We start from the raw sequence: 20000 nt of genomic DNA, 5'->3' as shown, positions 1-20000 counted from the left end.
CACACGCATGCATGCACACGCACACACACACACACACACACACACACACGAAGAAAAGGGTGGGATACAAACTACAGCCTCTAAATTTACAACAGCTAGAAAAACAACCATGGATAGAGATGTAGCAATTTGTCTTGTTAACTTTTATAGGGACCTGTGAGCAGGCACACACAAGTAAATCATTGGGACACACTAAAACAGTCATGCAGACATTCCTGTCTCCTCACTCTGCTCTCCGTGCATCTTCTTCTGTGATGCAGCCCATCCTCCATCCTGTTGAACCTGTCTGAGCGTCTGTATTGCAGCGTCTCCTTGACTCAATCAATTGCAAATGTTCAGAATGATTCGCATTTGACTTTGGTATGAAAATTAAGGACAAATGGAAGAGTTTCTTGGCCCTTGGATGAACACTTTATCTGTCTCTCTTTTCATCATTTGTACCAAGTGAATTCTTCAAAGGTGATCTCTACATCTTTGCTGCATTTATTTTTAGCCGACGGCTGATATAACCTAAGTCCTTGACAAAACATCAAACGCTGGTTTAGCATGTGTGTGCACGGCGTATGAGTCACTGGATCAGTGTATGTGTGAGTGTGTTTTAACATGTTTGTCCAACCTGCAGTAAATGAGTCATTCGCTCTGTGTGTGAATGTACATGCACGTGTCTATACGTGTGTGTTTTCTCTGTGTATGTGAGTGTGTGTGTGTGTCACAGCTGTAATAACTTACAGCTCCCTGCATTTCAGCTATGCTGTCACGGTCCATTATAATGTTCCTTCTACACACACACACACACACACACACACACACACACACACACACACAAACTAATGAAAACATTTCTGAATAGCACTCATTTGAGAACAACAATATCCCAGTCGAGTAATCAGAGAGCTGCAGTTAAATGATACCTAAACTTGGTCTCTGATCACCATAGGTCTGTCCGGTCAGCTACACTTCACATCTTCTGCAGGTGCTGACAGCATGGACGTTTCTACAAGTGCATGTATCTGTGTGGTGGGCAGTATATATATCCAATCTCACTTTGCATTGGGCATTCTGTGTGACTGCACTGTACATATGCGTATGCACATATATGATTGCATGCTTGTGTGTCTTTTGTGTGTATATAAAGCAGCCCTTGACAGCCATTGGGGGCGGCGGTGGTGCGGCCGGTGTGTTTGCCTTGGCAGCAATTCAGCATTCCACATTCCTCTGTGATATTCAGTACTGTGACCTCAGGAAACCCGCCCTGCAGAGAAGCTCTCTCTCTCTCTTTCTCTCTCTCTCTCTTTCTCTTACGTTCCTCCTCTCTGAAGACTCTCTTTCTTTCTTTCTTGCCACCTCCCCACTTCTCTCTCTGTTTCTCTCTTTCCCTCCCTTTCTCTCTATCTTTCACTCCGCCCTCTTTTCATATCTGAACTTGGGAAATCATCTGTCATCCACCCCCCCCGACACCCCACCCCCCTCCCCTCGGTTTATTTTCCCTCCTTCCTTCTCTCTAAAAGTTTCTCCTCAACGCACCCCTTTTTTTTTCTGACAGAGGTCCCCTGACGAGGCACCTTTCTCGATGCTCTCGGTGCATGTGTGAACACACATCTCGCCGCCGTCACTGAGAATTCACAACATTTCACACTGTCCCTGTCACTCAATGTATTACTTAGATGCATATTTTTCCTTTATTAGGAGCTCACTCTGCATCTACAGTACAGCCAGAGGCCAGAAGGAGCAATTCCCCTGTCTCCCAACCACTTTCCTTCTTTCTCAAGACTTTCATTCCTGAAATCTTCGTACACATAAAGAATATAACTGCATACGTTAAAGTATTTTCTCTGTATTGTATTTGATTAGACTTTGTACTAAGAATAGTGGTTATTGACTGGTTTTTCTGATCTCTCCTTCTATAACAAACTTTCTATCTGTTTAGTTATGTGTCAACAGACTCCTCCTCTGTCTCCTCCCTCTTCTCGTCGAGGCCCTGCCCACATGCCCAGAGAGACATTTCACCTGAGATGACCCTACGCCCGGGGCATGGCGGTTCCTCCTCCCTTCCTCCCTCCCTGTTCGCCTCCCTCTTTCCTCCCCCTTTTAGCTTGAGCTGTAAACTACTACACATACTTAAAACACATGGCCGCCACACCTGCCACTGAGAGGCAGAAGAGAGAAAGACAAAGAAAAGAGAAAGAGGGAGACCAGTGGAGACGAGCTGCCGAAGTTTAAACAATATCCAAGTATGAACTAACAAAGCTATCAACAGGTTTTGGAGGCCCAAACAAACCTGTCACAGCACGGCGAAAGGAATGATGATCAAATTCTTGTAAAGGCTGTAAATTTACATTCATAACTACCCCGCAGTAAAACGTGAAAGCTTTTACAAAAGTTAAACTGAAATAAAAGTCTATATAAACACTCGATGGAAGACAGTGGGATTTTTTTTGTGCAGTGAATAAACTAAACAGAGAGAGCATGCTAAAATCCAAAAGAAGCAAAAAAATAAAGATAACAATTGTAGACAGTAACACCCCCTTCCCCCCTCCCAAATGAGGCCTGTCCATGTTATACTGTAGCTATCTACTATGTGCAGTGTGTGCACTGTGTGGTTGACCCACATACAGTAGAGCGCAGCAGAGCAGGGGTAAACTGAGGTAAAGGGTGGAGCAGCCGGTCAACCCTCTTATCTCCCTGTCACTGTGACACTTTCGTCTATCTCAAGTGTACCTTTATATGGTCTGAGTGTGCAGCAACATGGCCTGTAAACTGTTGAAGCCATAAAAATAAACACAGCAGAGAGAAAGACGAAGCAAATGAGAGAGGGAGACTGGCACGGACTAGCAGAAAAAGATGTGCGACATGTTTGTTTGTGTGGAGGTATAAGACATGAGGACAGCGTGCATCATCAATTAAAGCTATCCTGGATAAACACAGCCATAAGGCCGCACAGAGATGCTTAGTCCATCAGGAAAAACAAACAGATAAAAGTGCATCTGTGGGTTAAGGTCAAACATGTAGGAGTGTGTCGTGCACACGTGTCGCCATACATTTATGCACTCTATCATATATAATACATTATTATAAACATATGCAAATAAGTGAACAGTTTTCTGAGAATTTCAAAACTTTGTGGGCATACAATTAACAGAGAGGACTGCGAACATGTGTACGAGCATATGCGTATTTGTGGGTGTGTGTGTGTGTAAGTGCATATGTGTATGTGTATTCGCAAGAACTATGAGAGAGAGTATGTGTGTGTGTTTCGGATTAAGAGCTTCACCCCTGGACCTCGAAATTAGATAGGGGATTAGCAGGACACATCCGCCACCTGGCATTTTAAGCCCCTCAATTACAACAACAACTTTTAATCAACAACAGCCACACATGTTTCACACACAGTCAGAACTCAGCAACTCATTCATCTTCTTCCTCATCCTGCTCTCTCTCTCAGGCTGTCACTGGGCTGACCCCGCAATAACACCAGGCCACATGAAGGGCAGCTGCATGCTAGTTTTTAGGCTAATCATGACCCACTGTATTAATAAGGATCAGCCTAGATTGGGGCTCGTTAGCACTGCGCACTAGGCAAAGGATTTAGCATCCAGAGTGACTTTTACTTGGCACAAGACTAGGATGTGAAGCAGTTGGCACTAGGCTAGAAGGTAGCATCCCATTAGCACCTGTGCAAGGCATTTACCATCCAAAGAGCATGGAGCTATGCTAGAAGTTACTAATAATCTGATACCTCATTGATCCCCAGTAAAAATGTTTTACTCTAGTTGCCATGCTCAGAGGGGTCAAAGGTCAGGGTTGGTTACAGAGTAACACCTCTGGAGCCGGTAGGGATTCAGTGTCTTGTTTAAGGCCACTTAAACAGGTTGGGTACTTGCCGGCCACCAGAGCTTTAACCTGACTCACTAAGCCACCCTGCTGTTATTCAAACACCCAGTGCCAATGCAGCTTTAAGCCTAGAGCAAGCCTTGACAGTGAAATGTTGATTAACACAAATCATTCAGTCTTTAGGAAAAAAACCTCACACTTTACAATGATGTTAGACAATATAGGTCAACAAATTTGGCTTAAAACCAGTTTTAATGTGATAATCTCACTTTGCTAAAATAGTGCGCAGGAAGCTCTACACTCATTGGACTTACAGAGCTATCTATATCTTCCCGTTGTCGCAAGGAGACTGAAACAGTGAATGTTTGGGGGTATTCAGTCCGTGCTGATACGTCGCGCCAAAGAAATAAAAAGCATCAAGGGCAACCAAACCCTTGACAATTCTGCTCCATTTCATGTCCAGCACGCAGTGGGGAGGAAGACACAGCAGGCTAGCAACCAAACTAAACACAAACAGCAGCCAGACACCATGAAAGGAAAAGAAATCATGTTCTTTTTCATGCACACCTCCAGTTAAACGCACTAATACACATACACAAAAGTTCTCCTGTGTTCTAGAGGCAGTTCAGGCCGCAAAGTGAGTGAGTGGAAAGAAAGAATTAGCCTGTATACCAGGATTCACTGCCAATAAGCCAATAACCGAGACTCATGTACAGTATAAAGAAAAATATGCTGTCCAAACCTCGTATAATAAAAACTGTACTCCTGAGTCTGAGAAACCGTGATTCGGATAGCATTCAAAAGAGAAAAAACAAAGAAAAAGGAAAACTATTTTAAACCCAAGTATAGAGAAATCCAAAATAAAAACTTCCAATCAAATAAAAACAAAGGAGGGAACAAAGAGAAAGGGAGCACAACTCTGCATTTTTTCTTTATTAACAAGCAGCATTTCCATCCAACATCTCAGATAGCAATCTACCGCAAATTAGGACCAGATTTCTTTAATTGACCATCATGTTGCTTTTAAAGATGAAGTGCCACCTTGATTTACCACTACTCTCTAAGAAGGTGACAGCCAAAAAAAAAAAGAGGGAGGAACAGAAGACAGAGGGAGAGAGGGAAACACACTGATTAGGCTGAAAGAGAACAAGATGAACGGACAAAACCAAACAGGGAATCTGAGAGGGAGAGGGAAACAGAGAGAGACAGACAGAATAGGAGAAAGGAGGGTAATTGCAGGAAAAGGGGCTCATTAGTCCGTCACTATCCTCAATCTAACCCCCAATTTCAGGTCAGGAGGAACACAGAGAGAGACTAGAGAAAGAAACAAACAAGGACGGAGCAACTTAATAATACTCCATCTCCTGTTTACGCAGTCTCAAACAACGTATTCTCAAACTTTTCTCCCTCTCTTCAACTTTCTACCTCTGGCCTCTTTACACTAGCTGGCAGCGCTGAGCATGCACATTGCCGCCAGCACCGTCATGGATCACACACCATATCTCCTTACACACCTCGCATGACGAATCCACTGTTTCCCTGCCACAGGCTGAACTCACTTAGGAGTGAGGCAGAAACACTGACTTTGTCCTCACAAAGAGGGGGAAAAAAACACACAGAGGCAAAGTAGCGGTTAAAAATGGATGAGACCGAACTATCGGGGAGACACCAAGTTCTGACTAAACTGTCCATAAATCCTTTTTGCAAACTTTCCTCGTCAATGTGAATCCAAGCTCAGGCAAATTGTACACTGCTACTTTAATCAAGTGGAAACCTACTGTAGCAGTGATTGGCCCGTGACCAATTACGGATACTGACTCATAGTTTAAGAAAGCAGGGTGATGAGATATCCATTCCTTCCCTGCAGAGTCAATGTGTTGCCCTACCCACCACTGTGCAGTTAAGATCTGGAATGCACTATACAGGGAGCAGCAAACTTTTAGTCAGGCTACACTACAGAGTCTCTGTCTGCCGTCTGGAGAAGGAGTGCTGCATTGTGCGCTGATAATCTAAAAAAACCGAGCACGCATTTTCATCGTCTCACTCACAATGTCAAGCACCACTTTTAGCACCTGACAGCTTGCTGTATTTAGCTTTCATTGGAAAATCACGCTTGCTGAACCATGGCAGCCTCCTACCTACCTATGACCATAATGCCAACTTTCTTACTCTCTGGTGTTTTTACGCAAAAAAGCCTGGCCCCAGATTATGCTCGCTAAAGAGTATCAAAAGCACTCCGCTCTGCCTAAATATAGACACTACGTACAACTTTCTCCTTACTCCTGATATTTTTGGCAAATTGTCAGTTAACAGGGGAGGGGAAATTGAAAAGACATAGTGTGAGGACGCTCTAAGTCAGCAGGACCTCCTAAGCTCACGGTGCCACAGCAGGAAAGGCACAGTTGGAGAAAAGCTGAGATAAGGATGAACGCCACATGGTTACCTACTGTACCAGCCTAACCATAGACTAGCCAGGTTTCAGCTTTGTATGCGTGTGCATGTGTGGAAAGGTGCATGGATGCACCAGGTGCCAATCCATGCAATGAGACAACCCGCCCAAAGTGTCGCAGGGATTTTTTTACAGTATTAGGAGGAAGTGCAAATAAATACAAACATGCGCAAGTGTCCTTTCTATTTAGCACACAATCTGGATCACACTTACACAATCATCACATTAAATATGAGGAGTGTGTGTGTCACCTGCTTGTTTTGCTTTCCAATTAAACAGAGTGAAGCAGATGACCATACATCCACTTTCACACAGTAAGCCATGCACTCACACACTTTGTGGCGAAATAAGCAATCTGTAGAAAAAATACAGTAAAACAACAACCTCTCATGAATGAATTTCATCGCTTGTTCACATTGTCGGTCTACTGATGGTTTTCAGCATCAGTCATAAAACCATATTGCCTCAACAGATGCACAGCGTTGTGCACATCATAATCATGCATTTAAATATCATACACGTTTTGGCAAGACACACAGAGCCAAATATGTGCAGCTGAATATTTACACACCACAGGGGAAAGGCATTGTGGAAAAAAATAAATAAATAACGTATATGCTCATATATACATAATATTCATAATACATTGAAAATGCATCTCTATGCTGTCTTTCTGCCTCTCATTCGCTCGTCTCTCTCTCTCTCTTCTCTCTCTCCTGCTCTCTCTCATGTGGGAGGCAGCGCTGGGCACCCAGCCATGCCACATCAATATGCGTACTGGTGAAACGCTTCCCCTGCTTCCCCCGTGCTGCAGTCGCCGAGGCCTGCAGCAGTGGAAGCGGTGGCTAATGTCACCGGATATGGCAGGTCATGTTAGCTGGTAGTTAGTTAACGGAGGTTAGCAAGCTAGCACTCCCGCCGCGGCTGTGGCACGCCAGAGCCAGGCTGGCCTTGTCGTAGCAACCTGCCACGGCGACAGCCCGTTGACGCTGACAACGCCAGCCAGTGCCACCCTGGAGGCACCTTGGATTCTACCCAGGCAAGGTTCCCTGGGAGCCTTGGTTGCCATGGTGCCAGCCGAATTTGGGTCCAATAAACGTGAGGCGAACAGGCGGTGGGCTAGGGAGGGGGACTTTGGGGTGGCAAGACAGAGGCTAGAGAGAAGGAGAGGGGGGTTCCTGAGTGCCATGGCAACCTTAAAATCAATCCTGTGGTTCTAAAGGAGTCAAATAAAAAAGGCCCGTTTAGATAAAGATATGTTAATGGAAGGACATTAAAATAACATCATTGATAAGCTATAAAAGACAGGCAGCAACAGAGAAATTGAGAGTGTGTGCATGCTGGATGCTGCTGGTAACCTAGACAAAAGCGCTTTTAAAAGAGACACTTGGCAATTTGAATAAAAAGATGAATATATTATTTGTTTTTACAACTCTGAAGCTGGAGCTGAAAAGTATAAAGTTCCGCTGTCAGATTTATCAAGTTCAAGTGACAGATGCACATCTCATATCCTACACTGCAAGGCCACTTCTATGAACAACATGTGCTTTGAAAAGATTAAAGGCAAGTTAAAAAGGAGAAAGAAGTGTTAACATTCACATTTAAGTGTGGCACAATTAAATATAAGCTAAATTAAAGCTTTTGAAAGGTGGCACTTGGATTCTCTGTCAGTTATAATTTACTAAGTGGTTGGAGGTGACTTAACCCTGATCTCTATATTCATTAATTTATCTCCTCTTAATTAAAAAGTTTGCATGACAGAAATGCGTAAAATAACTTTTTACCACTTAGTTTACACTTGGCTCCCTTGGTCGACAGGCTGACTAGCTGAATTACGACCAGCTGAAGCAGAGAGCAACGCACACCACCTTGCTGTGGCCAGTTTACCGCAGTGTCCATGAGACCCCAAGACTCTGCTCCTTCCAAACTCTCCGTCCCATAAAAAAAAGACTTGCTGCTTGGCTCATAGGACTGTAAATCATGCAAAATAGAGCACAGCACTCAGTCTGGAAAAAATAACCATGTATAATGAGCAAACAGAGACATATGCACATATGCACTCTCACACACATGCACGCCTGCGCATTCAGGCACATAAGCCTTTGCCAAAAAGCACACCACCCCCTACACCGCTTTGTACTAGACACATAAACACATACTGTCATCGGCCTATCCCGCAATTCTAACCCCGAAAACACAATCCTTCCCTGAATCCACGCTGGTGATAAAGAACAAACAAAAACACACTATCTCTACCCCCACCTTACCCCACTCGTTAAGACTGTGTCCACCTCCCACCTGCTCTGCCCCCCCCCCCCAACCATTCCACTCCAAACTCATCCTGTTATCTAAACAAGCGCCGTCCTCTCGTCAGCGTCAGTGGGTTCCTTTCTCTGTCTCCTCAGAGAAAAGAGAGACTCTCCTGTTCATAGATGAATGGAGTCTTTTGATAAAGCGCCGAGCCTTGTTTACTGCCACTCCATTTATTTACCGGCCTGTTTTTCAAGTCGTCATTGAGGGACACTCTACCAAACACCCCCCACCCACCCACTCTCCTCACCCCCTCAACCTCACCCACCATCTCATCCTCTACTTAACTACACCCCCCCCCATCCGCTGAACACACATACACGTATACACACTATCCCCCCCCCCAATCCCATGTCGTTCCCTATCCCGTTTCATCCTGCTTTCTTCTCCCCGTCTAGTGTCCTAGATCTGTGTCCAAACTGATTTGAAGCTTACTCGCTTTCACAGACGCATGCCAAATTTGATTCTCTGCATTCTGTTGTGCTTCTCAGCTAGCTCGCTCATTCGCCCCCCCACCCCCACCCCCACCCCACTTTCTGTATCCTCTAAACCGCTCTTCTTCTCATGGTGTAACGAACACCAAACGATGCCCTCATGTAGGTTGTCTCTCAAGGAGGACGAGAGTGGCCTGCTGCGAAACGACGAGGACATTTTCAACTGGAACAGGGACATGCACGAACCACCATGTATGATGTGAAACATTTTAACCAAAAAAAGTAAGTGACGAAACTTAATTAGTCGTCAAATGAAATGTTCTGAGAATCTCATTAAGTGAAAGCAATAAATTTACGCAAAAACAAAAGAGAAACTACATTCCAATCAAGCCTCACAGCTAACATAAAATACTTCTACTGGAAATATTTTATGTCAATATATTAAAACAAACTCTGTGAGCAAATGAGAAATGTATATATAGTGTTAAAAAGGCAGAATGCCAGGCTTTGTAAAGATATATCAACCGAATGGCTGGTGGCAAAACATCTTTGCATAGTAAATGAAAGAAACATTAGACAATTTAAAAAAAAAAAAAAAAAAAAAAAAAAAAAAAAAGCACTCACAGTCAAGGCTCACAGCCCATGATGGCCTGCTTTCATGAAAAACAAGGATAATGGTCCCATTGAGCGCTAAAATGTTTGTGCTTACAAGTTATTATACATTTTTCTGTAGCTGCAAACAGGAGTCCAGGGTGCTAATGAGGCTAGGGGAGGGCATTCATTTGAACCCTAAAGAGGAATAAAAGAAAAGGGGAACAAGTGAAAGGAAGAAAAGAAAAGAGAAGAAAGCGAGGATCAGAGGGAGGAGGTTGGCAGGAACTGTGTATGAAAATTTGGCGTCTTCCATACAGAGAGATATCATCATGCCAAAAACGGCCGCCGACACAACTCCTCTAACAACTCCCCTCACTTTCTGAACATCAAACTCCTTTGCTGGGTTAAACTCGCCCACATTATAATTTCTTTATTCTTCAACCCACATGTGCAAAATAAAATAATAGAGGTTATTTTTATCTTATTTAAATTTCTGAATCAGAATGAACCAAACTTTTTGGTCAGCTACAAAAACTCAAAGCAAAGCCGCTTCTTATGGGGAAAATAACTGTAAGGGAAAAACTGAATAAAAACAAAGAAAAAGAAACGCAATGGTGCTTTAGGATTTAAGACGTAGTATTGTGACTCTCATTCTAGCACTATGGCTGTGTGGTGCTGAATGGCGTTGTTAGCCAGACTAAGCAGCTGATGCCAGGGCCTCGCTGTGAGTGCAGCCCGGTGAATAAGCCATGTTCCCTGGCTCTCCCTCCTTTCTGGCTGGCCTGCCTGATAGTGAGCATTGGCCACTGCACTCTTTCTCCTGCTCCTTCTCCTCCTCCTCCTCCTCCTCCTCTCTGCCTCTCTGAGGTCGGGAAACCCTCCTGGGTGGGTATATGGTTTTTGGGGACAGACACATTTCATGGTTGGCGCCGCTACAAAAGCCTGAAAAGAGACCCGGCACTGGGAAGACACAGTATTAATACAGACAATACCACCCCCTCGCTGCTTCTGACTCTCTCTTTTCTCAATAACCTCTTTCTTTCCCTTTCTTCTTCTCCTTTCTCTCCCCTTCTTTCTCCCCTTTTCTTGTTCTCTCTAGGATTTTTTTTTCCAAATAAAAAATGTAAAAAAGCCCACTCAGCTCAAGTAAAGAATGCAGTTTTTATCACTGCGTGCTTAGCTTAGCCTACACCCATTTTTATATGACAATCGTTAATGTGTTTTAATGTGTAATTAAATCTCAACAGTAGGTATTATCCTGAGTTCAGCGGTGTGAGAACGCCCTTTTTTCCTTTCGATAAAATAAAAAATTGCTAAGCATTTATATAAATACCATTCTGTAAAAAAATAGTTACTGTATTTATTAGATTTAAATAATAAAAGAAGATGAATGTATTTTGATTTCTATAATGTATTTCTACAAATTAATTTTAGCACATTATATCTGGGCATATATATAGATGAAAAAAAGCATCCGGGAACTTTAGATTAATCTAACCACCATTTTGTGGAAATAAATTACAAAACATTTATAAACATTTACAAAACATTACACAAACAAGGTAGCTGTAATTCAAAATTATAAATCTTGTATCAAAGTGGAATACCACAAAGGCACACAAAAAGGCATGTACCATTAGTTATGAAGAAAACGTGTAATAGTTAATTTGACACCGATTTCTGTCTTCCATCATGAAAAACAAATGGAGAAAACAAAGCTCAAAAACATCTATACCCATTCCTCTGCTTTTCTACCTGTGTTGCCTTTACAATGGGGAGCTTCGCGAGAGGAGAGACAGAACAAATATGACGGCTCAGTTCATTCAAAAAGACAGAGGGAATCAGAGAATGAAAAAAGAGCCAAATAGCACAAACTGCCTCATTTGTCTGTTCCACCACGATGACGGTCTCCCGATTTCACTGGAATAATCTATTTACCGCATATCTCCCAACACTGAAACTCTTCACACAAAAGGGAACAGATGCGGGAAGACCAGAAATGTTCAGGGGGTTTTACTTTCTCCCGAGTCAGGCACAGCCAAAGAAACTGAGGCTTATGATCGCTATATAAAAACCCCCCCCAAAAAAAAAAAAAAAAGCAGGGAGCTGTTTCTACGACAAAGGCACCGAATCACGGAGCATGCCAGTTTTCACTGGTCAATTTAATGGGAGACCAAACATAACAACATTGTCTTTGACTTGCCTTTCTCATGTTTTTTTTTTTTTTAATTTTCCCTCGAGTCTGCTTGTGTCATCATGGTCTCATGAGATAAACACAGACCCTGAGGTTTTGGATCAATCTATGTACGTCTGTGACACCCCAATGTTAGCCTCGTGTCTTTGTGTGTGTGTGTGTGTGTGTGTGTGTGTGTGTGTGCATGTTTTGAAGCGAATGAGCACACAACAGGGCTTTGGCTAGCCCGATACCATTAGCTATCCAAATACACAGACTTTTTTCCGAAGCCAAGAATAGTGTGAGAAGACTCCTGCTCACTCTGTCTCTCTAATGTGACGGGGCTCTCCCTCTATCTTAACCCTTCAGATTTGATATGCAGCCACCTCAACGCACCCCTGACGCCAGACAGAAAGACGGAGACACGCAGAAGAAGATGCGAGCCTGGCTAAACGAGAGCCATGAGCGAACATTTACCGATGCCAAAGCCGCTCTGCATGTGGAGAGCTTTTCTTAGCCGTCGTGGGCCCCGTTCCCACCGCACACAATACAAAAGCCCAGACCTGACCGACTCCCTTGGTGTTGAGATTTCATTTAATCAAAACTCAATGCTCACTTCACTGCTGAGGGTCATCCTGAGCTGTGCATGTGCACGCGCGCACACACACACACACACACACATGCGCGCGCACACACACACACACACACACACACACACACAGACACACAGACACACAGACACACACAGACACAAACAAAAACACTTACACACAAGGACAATCCACCCAGCCCTTGTGATGTCATGAGAGCCGGAGAAGAGATCCAGGAAGTAATTAACAACAGCTTATTTTCACAAGAAGAAAAATAAAATACTGAGCTGCAGAGCAGTGGGAACCTGTGGAATCCATCAGAGCACCCTGTCAACTTTTAACACATCGCAAGCCATTCATCATGTCAGCCATGACTGTCAGGATGCTTCTCTTTTTCTCTGTTGCACTCTCCCTCTCCTATTCCTACTTTCCCTCTCTCCTTCTCCCACATTTCTGCTCTTTTTTCCCCCATAAATCCACGATACTCGGGGAGTTTTCCTCACTGATGAACACAAGTGGGGTTTTTATTTGTGAATCCTTCCTGTGGTCAGTGAGTTGGCCGCGGGAGTGGGGTGCTGGCTGCAGCACTAGGGTTTCTCTGGGCTTTCTCACAGCGTCGTCCAAGGCATGACTACTGCTATAGCGAGAGGGAGGCGGGATCTGGCACCGCAGAGCGTGGAGTGTGGAGCGGTCATGGCAGAAATGGCACGGCGAGCACATTTCACACCTCCCTCGGAGTGACTGCAAATTTCCTGTACTGCACTTTTGATTGGAAACACATTTGAAACATCTTTTCATCATCACACTTACAGTGTACAAAAGAACGAAAAGAAAAAATAAAAAGCACTAAGAATGAGGTCCAAAGTATGACTAAGTGCACTGAGCTAACTTTGGACCTGACAAATGTGTTTTTTTTTAATCTTCTATTTTTCCAACCTTGAATAAATCAGAAATGTGCTGAGTTTAAGCTAAAACAGCACAAAGATTGTAAATCAAATAGCCCACTGAAGCCTATGAGAAGCAGCTAAATGATTTCTGCTACCTACCCATGCAGTAGTCAGATGTGAGAAGTGAGAAGTGAAAAGTGAGAATCATATCTAAACTAGTACCGTGAACAAAGCCTATCCAACACAGGCCATTCATGGGTTATCAAAGGGACTTTGCCAGTTTGTTGTTCTCTGGCAGACCTTTGGCACTTCCGGGCCAAGAGATCACTATCTTCATTATAATACCAGTCATTCACACTTCATAAAACACTAAAAATAATGCCCTACTCGTTGTAGCTAGCTCCACAACCACTCTTGCCCTCTCCTCTATTCTCTGCCAGTATTTAAGTTACAAGGTTCAAAGACACGTTGCCCTGTCTGGTTTGTTGCTCTTTATCTGAGGTGCCCGAAAAACAGGGGGAGAAGGTTGTGTATTGTGGCAGCATGGTTTGTTCTGTTACGGCTGCGGTGTGTTATGCTCCGTAACAGAGAGGATCTCAAAGGCTGGCTGGCTGCAGAACAGCCTGAGAAAGCCTGACGGCAAGCCCAGAGATTCCCCGTGGCAGCTTTTGCCACTCTGTCATAAACAAAACACAAGACGTCTTTCTCTTCTTCCCACACCAACGGGGCTCGGGCGCTGCCAAACAGAACAATCACTATCGCAGCCTCTTCTCCTTTCCAACGCGCTCTCTCTCTCCCTCTCTCTCTCTCTGTGTCTCCTACAATATAAACAAAAGAGATCAGCAGAGGCTTTACCTCTGTGAGAGCAACAATGAGGGCGATGTTTAAGGAGACAAAACAAAAGTGTGCACGGGATCAAAGAGGAGCGAGGAAGACAGAGATGCTAAAGACTGACAAAACGCAAGCCAAACAAAAACAAACAATGAGCACATCTTGTCATTCATTGTGTGACTGAGGCAAAAAAAAAAAAAAAGACAAAAAAAAAAAATAACACGCAACCGCACATCACTGTAATACATAAATTCAGGCCTTCATGTCTGTTTGCTAAAAAATACGCTTTACAACCTCGAACTGAACGAGAGGCGAGTGTGGTAACAGTGGCGACCTCATGGCAGGTTTGCAGAGAGTGGTTTGCCCTTTGTCTCTCCCTCTGTCTGTACACCCCAAAGAGTCTCTCCAACAAGAACTTAAACTGAGCATGGGCTCTTTGGAGGCAGATAAAAGTACCGAGGCGCACTGTATTAGCCAGATAAGATAAGAGAGAGCACACAGTAAGTCCACATTATGAATGGGCAGCACACTGGGCAGCCCCTCCAAGCAGCCATGTGTTTTACTGTACTGCTGTAAACCAAAGTACTGTAATGATGAGTGCACAGCTACAAACTGAAAACTGGACAGCTAACGTTTGTCAGAGGAGCTGGGGAAAATTTGCCATGACACATTTACAGTTTTATACGTGTGTAGTTTCAGAGTCCATATAAAAACCGAAAATAGAATAGTTTTTCAATTTTTACTATGCGGTCCTCCCTCAATCGCATAACAGCACCTGTCAAACATAATGCCTTGTAGCTACCACCACTAACTATTTTTATTTTCAAAACCTTTACATCACTTATATACATGTAATATAATACCACAAATTTACTGTGGACTGGGCTTTGTTCCTGGATCCAGAATAACAGAAGAATCATTTTGCCTGTATGTTTTGAAAAATTGGTAGGTTCTAAAAATACTTAGGTACAAATTGCTTTAATTATACAGACTAAACTACCAAATACTATCGTGATAATTTCTTCCAAAACTAAAAATGCAAAGACAAAGCAATGTTTTTCTAAGAGTACATTTAATTTGCAAACATAATTCTTCCTGAGCTAAGCTTAAACGTACATAATATTATAATTTTGTGTATTCTAAGAGGATAATTTACAAGAAAAATAATGAACAGTGCTAAATGTTAAATGTTATTAAAACGCAAAACATAACTCACTCATCCACTATAAAAACACTTTTCTTTTTTTGCAGCAGTGCCTCAGTTTTAATAAATTACAAGGCAGTGAAAAAATAAAATCAATTATATTTGCAGTACAATTTATCAGAAAAAAATTATCACTCAAACCGTGAGACAGATTTCCTTAGTGATCGTCAGGACTGCCCGCTACCTACGGTTTATCACTATCACAGACAGACCAACAGAGTGAAGCTGGAGCTGCTGCCAGGGTTTGGCTCAGGCCGTGTGAGGTGTTTGGCCTGGACCGAGATTTTGTGAGTGTGTATGTGTCAGAGAGAGAGAGAGAGAGAGAGAGAGAGAGAGAGAGACTGAGTGGTGGCTGTGATAGCATTTGGCTACACTGATGTTAGCGGCTACCATAAGAGCATAAGAGTTCTGCCTGGGCAGAGAGTGAGTGTGTGTATTTGGGCAGTGACTGGGGCATTCTGTATATATATGTGCATGTGTGTGTGAAGCTGGTTGAGTCACTGTTTGAAATTTCCAGAAAATTCCAGCTGAGATAATATTAGGTCATGAGCATGTGTTTGTATATGTAGCCAGCAAATGGTGAAGTAGTGTGTATTTGGAGGATTTGGCTGTGAATGTCTTTCGTGTATGTGTGTGTGTGTGTGTGTGTGTCTGTGTGTGTGTGTGTGTGTGTGTGTGTGTGGTTGCTGTGATAGTGTTTTTTTGCAATGTGGGGAAAAAACTACAACACAGCCAGTGTTTTGGCGGTGTGTGTAGAGTATGCGCACTGGAGGCTACAGCGATGTTTGGCCGTGTGTGAGTGTGTGTATCCATGATGGTGGCTGAGATACAACAATGTTTGGCTGTATCAAACTGTATCTATGATAGTCCTTGGCCGTGTGTGTGTGCTGTGTGGGTGTGCGTACGCAATCGTGACTAAAACCGTGTTTGGCTCTACGTGTGAAAGTGTGCTACAAAGATGACAGAGTTGTTTTTTGTTTTGTTTTTTTTCCTTTTACCGAATGTATCTTTTTTTAGCTGTGTTTGTATATGTGTGTATGGGTGTGAAGGTGGCTGCAATAGTACTGGCTGTCTGTGAGCACTGGCATTTCTGTGTGTGAGTGTGTGTTTGGCAGCCAGGTCCAACGTGGTGCTAGCGTTCAGGCAGACGGTGAAGGCGGCAGCAGCCTGCGGCCTGAGTGCAGGAGACTCGCGGCTCTGCTGCTTCCCTCTTTCTCACTCACTCACACACACACACAGACACACACACAGACACACAGACACACAGACACACAGACACACACACACACACACACACACACACACACACACACACCAATCTGGGCTGTGGCCAAATGACGATCCCTGGCTACAATGGCCTTATCGTGGCACATACACTTCAACAGACTGAGTACGATCTTATAAACAGTGACTCTCGCTCATTGCACAAAAACACACAATTTGAAAGTGGTGATCATCTCATAAAAACATTCACACACACACACACACACACACACACACACAAGCAAATTCCTTCCTATAAAAAACACAAAATACATGCTCGTATGAAGCCACGAATGCCTCACTCAAAAAAATGAACATGTACTTGCCAGTGCACGCTGGGCGAATGCCCTTGACAGACTCACATATTCTTTTTATTACTGCTGTTACTATGTTGTTATGTAAACAAACACCAATGAAAATAATGAAAAAACAAAAAAAGACAAAAAGAAAAACTATTTGCTGTTTGTTAAAACAACAAGAGCAAGAGGGTATTTTCATTTTGTTTCTCAGGGATACACGTTTGTTGTATTTTATAATTCTGTAAAATAAACACTTTTCTGAATTCGCAATTTTCATTTATTATCAGATAGTTTATTTGTAATTTATTCTCTCATTAATGTGAAACACAATTTTAATGTGAATCTGAAACTTAATACACTTCACTACACGTTTGTCTTCATGTATTTTTATTTCTGACATTCTTTCTCTATTTAATTATGTGCCACACAAGCTTCTGTGTGTAATTATGCAAATGTGTGTGTACATCTATGTGCACATTTATGGAGTGTTTGTGTGTTGGCATCCCTCCCTATTACTGTCTAGTATCCAGTTGGCCACATACCTGGCGTGTGGACGAAGTAGGCCAGGTAGAGGTCCAGTTCCTTGACGGACACTCCGATGTGGTGCGGCTGGACGCACAAGCCAGGGTTGGTGCACTGTGGTGACTTGACCAGCCGTTCCCCGTCCGTGCTCTCCAGGGGGCTGCCCTTGAACAGGATGACCATCACCAGGTCCAGCCGCCACACCTTGTCGGCCTGGCGCAGGCAGTCGATGCGACGGATCTTGCCCTTCTGGTCGGGGTTGGACAGCACGCAGCAGGGGGGCTTTTTCCCCGTGATGGTGAGCACAAAGTCCTCACGGAACTCAGGCCGGATGTCCTTACGGAGCTTGGCCAGCAGGCGCGAGGCCCACTTCTGCTTGATCTCTGGCTTCTCCCCCAGCAGCTCATCCTTCACTGCGCGCTCTTCCTCCTTGGACATGCGCTTCTCGTGCTTCTTGAAGTACTTGCGCTTACGGGCCTGCAGGTTGAACCAGGTGTAGGCAAAGGCGCGGACATGGGGCAGCAGGGCCTCGATGAAGGGGTGGAATTCATCCTGGATGAGGGAGGAGGATGGGGGGAGCGTGGAGGAGAGGGAGGAGGGAGGGAAGCAGGAGGAGGCAGTGGAGAGAGAGGGGGAGAATGGGGGAGAGAAGGATGGGGAGAGAGGGAGTGGGGGTGAGGAAGGGAAGAGAGAAGAGAGGCAGTTAGCACCGGCGCGCAGCATGGAGGAGCGGCGCCTGCTCTGTGTGAGCGGAGGGAGAGAATGAGCGAGAGGCGCCGAGAGAGAGAGAGAGAGAGAGAGAGAGACAGAGAGAGAGCGAGAGAGAGAGAGAGAGAGAGAGAGAGAGAGACAGAGAGGGAACGATGCTTGACACTCTCCACCTAACACCTAACACAGACACATCACATTGAAGGACACATTTTACAAAACACTGAACAACACAATACTGAAAGACTAAGATATGAGATGAGAAAAAATTAAGTATGTACTGTGATGGTTTTCTATAATATTAGTGTAACATTTTTTGTGCCTGCCTAAATAAATAAATATTAAAAAATATGTTAGTTATGAATAAAATATATCGCCAGACTTTTGTCTACCAATTGCAAAACTGCAATGAAAACAGTACTAATTCTACAAAAAATTATTAATTCTAAAAAACATCTTATATCAACATCTGGAAAAAAGTAATAACTTGTATAATTTTTAAAACATAATGAAGAATGACTACATAAACTATAATACATAATGCATACAACACTGAAATAATTTGAAAACTCACATAGGAAATTCTAATTATTAAAATTAAAGCAAGAAGTTAAATTTAAAAAAGATATAAGATAAAATAATTTGTCCATAAATAACATTACTGAATTTGCACTCAAAATTACTTTATAACAGTAGTTATCACAAAACACATGTGAATAAAACAAGAATAACATGGTAGTTACCATTTTGCTTTCTCATCATAAATTCACCCGCCGATTGTAAAGAAACTTAAAACGCACCACCAGTTTAGAAACTGGATTGTTGAGTCAAAAGGTGCTGAAGTAATGCTGCGTATATTAGAAAATAAAAGACTGAGGAAAAAAATTAAGCAAAAAGAGAAGCTGAGAAACTGTCCAACAAAAGCAGCAGGGGGGAAAAAAGCTGAGAAAGAGGAGGCAGGCCAAGGGGGCGCAGTGTAATACCAGCACAGGAACACAGGAGGTACTGTAGCAGGAGCTGCAGGAGAGGTGCTGTTCAAGAGCACAACAGAAGTAGAGTGTAGAAGTTCAGCAATCTCTCTGTCTAAAAGGATAAAAATGAGCTGGCCGTGGACGAACAAAATAAAACAGGTATCGCAGTAAAAAGGATAAAATTGTCACTTAAACAAGCCTCTTAAACAAGTCTCTTTGTTTGTTTGCAAAAAAATGCAGAAAAAAATATCTTGATGAAAAAAAAAAACAAAAAAAAAATGCTTGGCAAAGCGGCGCGTGCTATTGGTTCAATTCTGTAGGATCTGCATAAGACTCACAGAGAGGGAGAGAGAGAGCTGGACAAGGGGGGTGCGGACAGAGGAGAAGAATAAGGAAAAAAAAAAAAACAAAAACAAGAGGACCGAATCAATGTTGGAAGAGTGTGCACGACCGCTGGCAAACCCGAGTGCAGCTTCTTTTTTCCCCCTCTTTCTCTCCAACTCTGTCTCTCTCTTTCTCTCTTCCTCTCCACTTTCCTTCTCTAACCATTGACTGAGTCTGTGCCAACACGCAGAGGGCCCACCTATTTGGCACCGAGTCTCAAACAGCCCAGCCAATACGCACGCTCCCAGCGCTGAAAGGGAGGGAAGAGAGAGAGATGGCAGAGGGAGAAGCAAAGAGGTGGGGGGTGGATAGTTGGTGGCTGGTAGTGTGGAGAGAGAGAGAGCGAGAGAGAGAGAGAGAGAGAGAGAGAGAGAGAGAGAGAGGGGAGGGAGGGGGAGAGAAGGGGATTGTGTGTGGTGCAGGCAGAAGGCACGTCATTAGCCAAATAGACAAGTTCCAATCTAGTGCAAAGGCAAAGTCCAGAGGATATTAATTTTACATGCATCCAATCCAGACAGCACCCGCCTTCTAAACCCCCCCACCCCCCCCA

The 20000-nt window shown here is 43.6% G+C and overlaps 1 protein-coding gene across 14 annotated transcripts in view; it reads right to left on the bottom strand.

Annotated features, from left to right (window-relative positions):
- The window catches only part of LOC111664543 (nuclear factor 1 X-type-like), a 104810-nt gene that overhangs the window by 57793 nt on the left and 27017 nt on the right, over positions 1–20000 (bottom strand). For 12 of the 14 annotated variants that reach the window (XM_087177344.1, XM_023419194.2, XM_023419196.2 and 9 more), the window contains exon 2: positions 17408–17939. In XM_087177344.1, coding sequence (XP_087033470.1) covers positions 17408–17939 — 532 coding nt within the window. Of the gene's footprint in view, positions 1–17407; positions 18126–18838; positions 19600–20000 lie in introns of those variants that run through there. The other 2 variants (XM_023419188.2, XM_087177343.1) reach the window with 2 other exon arrangements.

This window comes from Seriola lalandi, unplaced genomic scaffold, assembly GCF_002814215.2.
Source record: "Seriola lalandi dorsalis isolate HSWRI2012SDOR001 ecotype SW California unplaced genomic scaffold, Sedor1 jcf7180002054591, whole genome shotgun sequence".
Lineage (NCBI taxonomy): Eukaryota > Metazoa > Chordata > Actinopteri > Carangiformes > Carangidae > Seriola > Seriola lalandi.
Note: the sequence above shows the minus strand (reverse complement) of the source record. Positions and strands in the feature narration are given on the sequence as shown.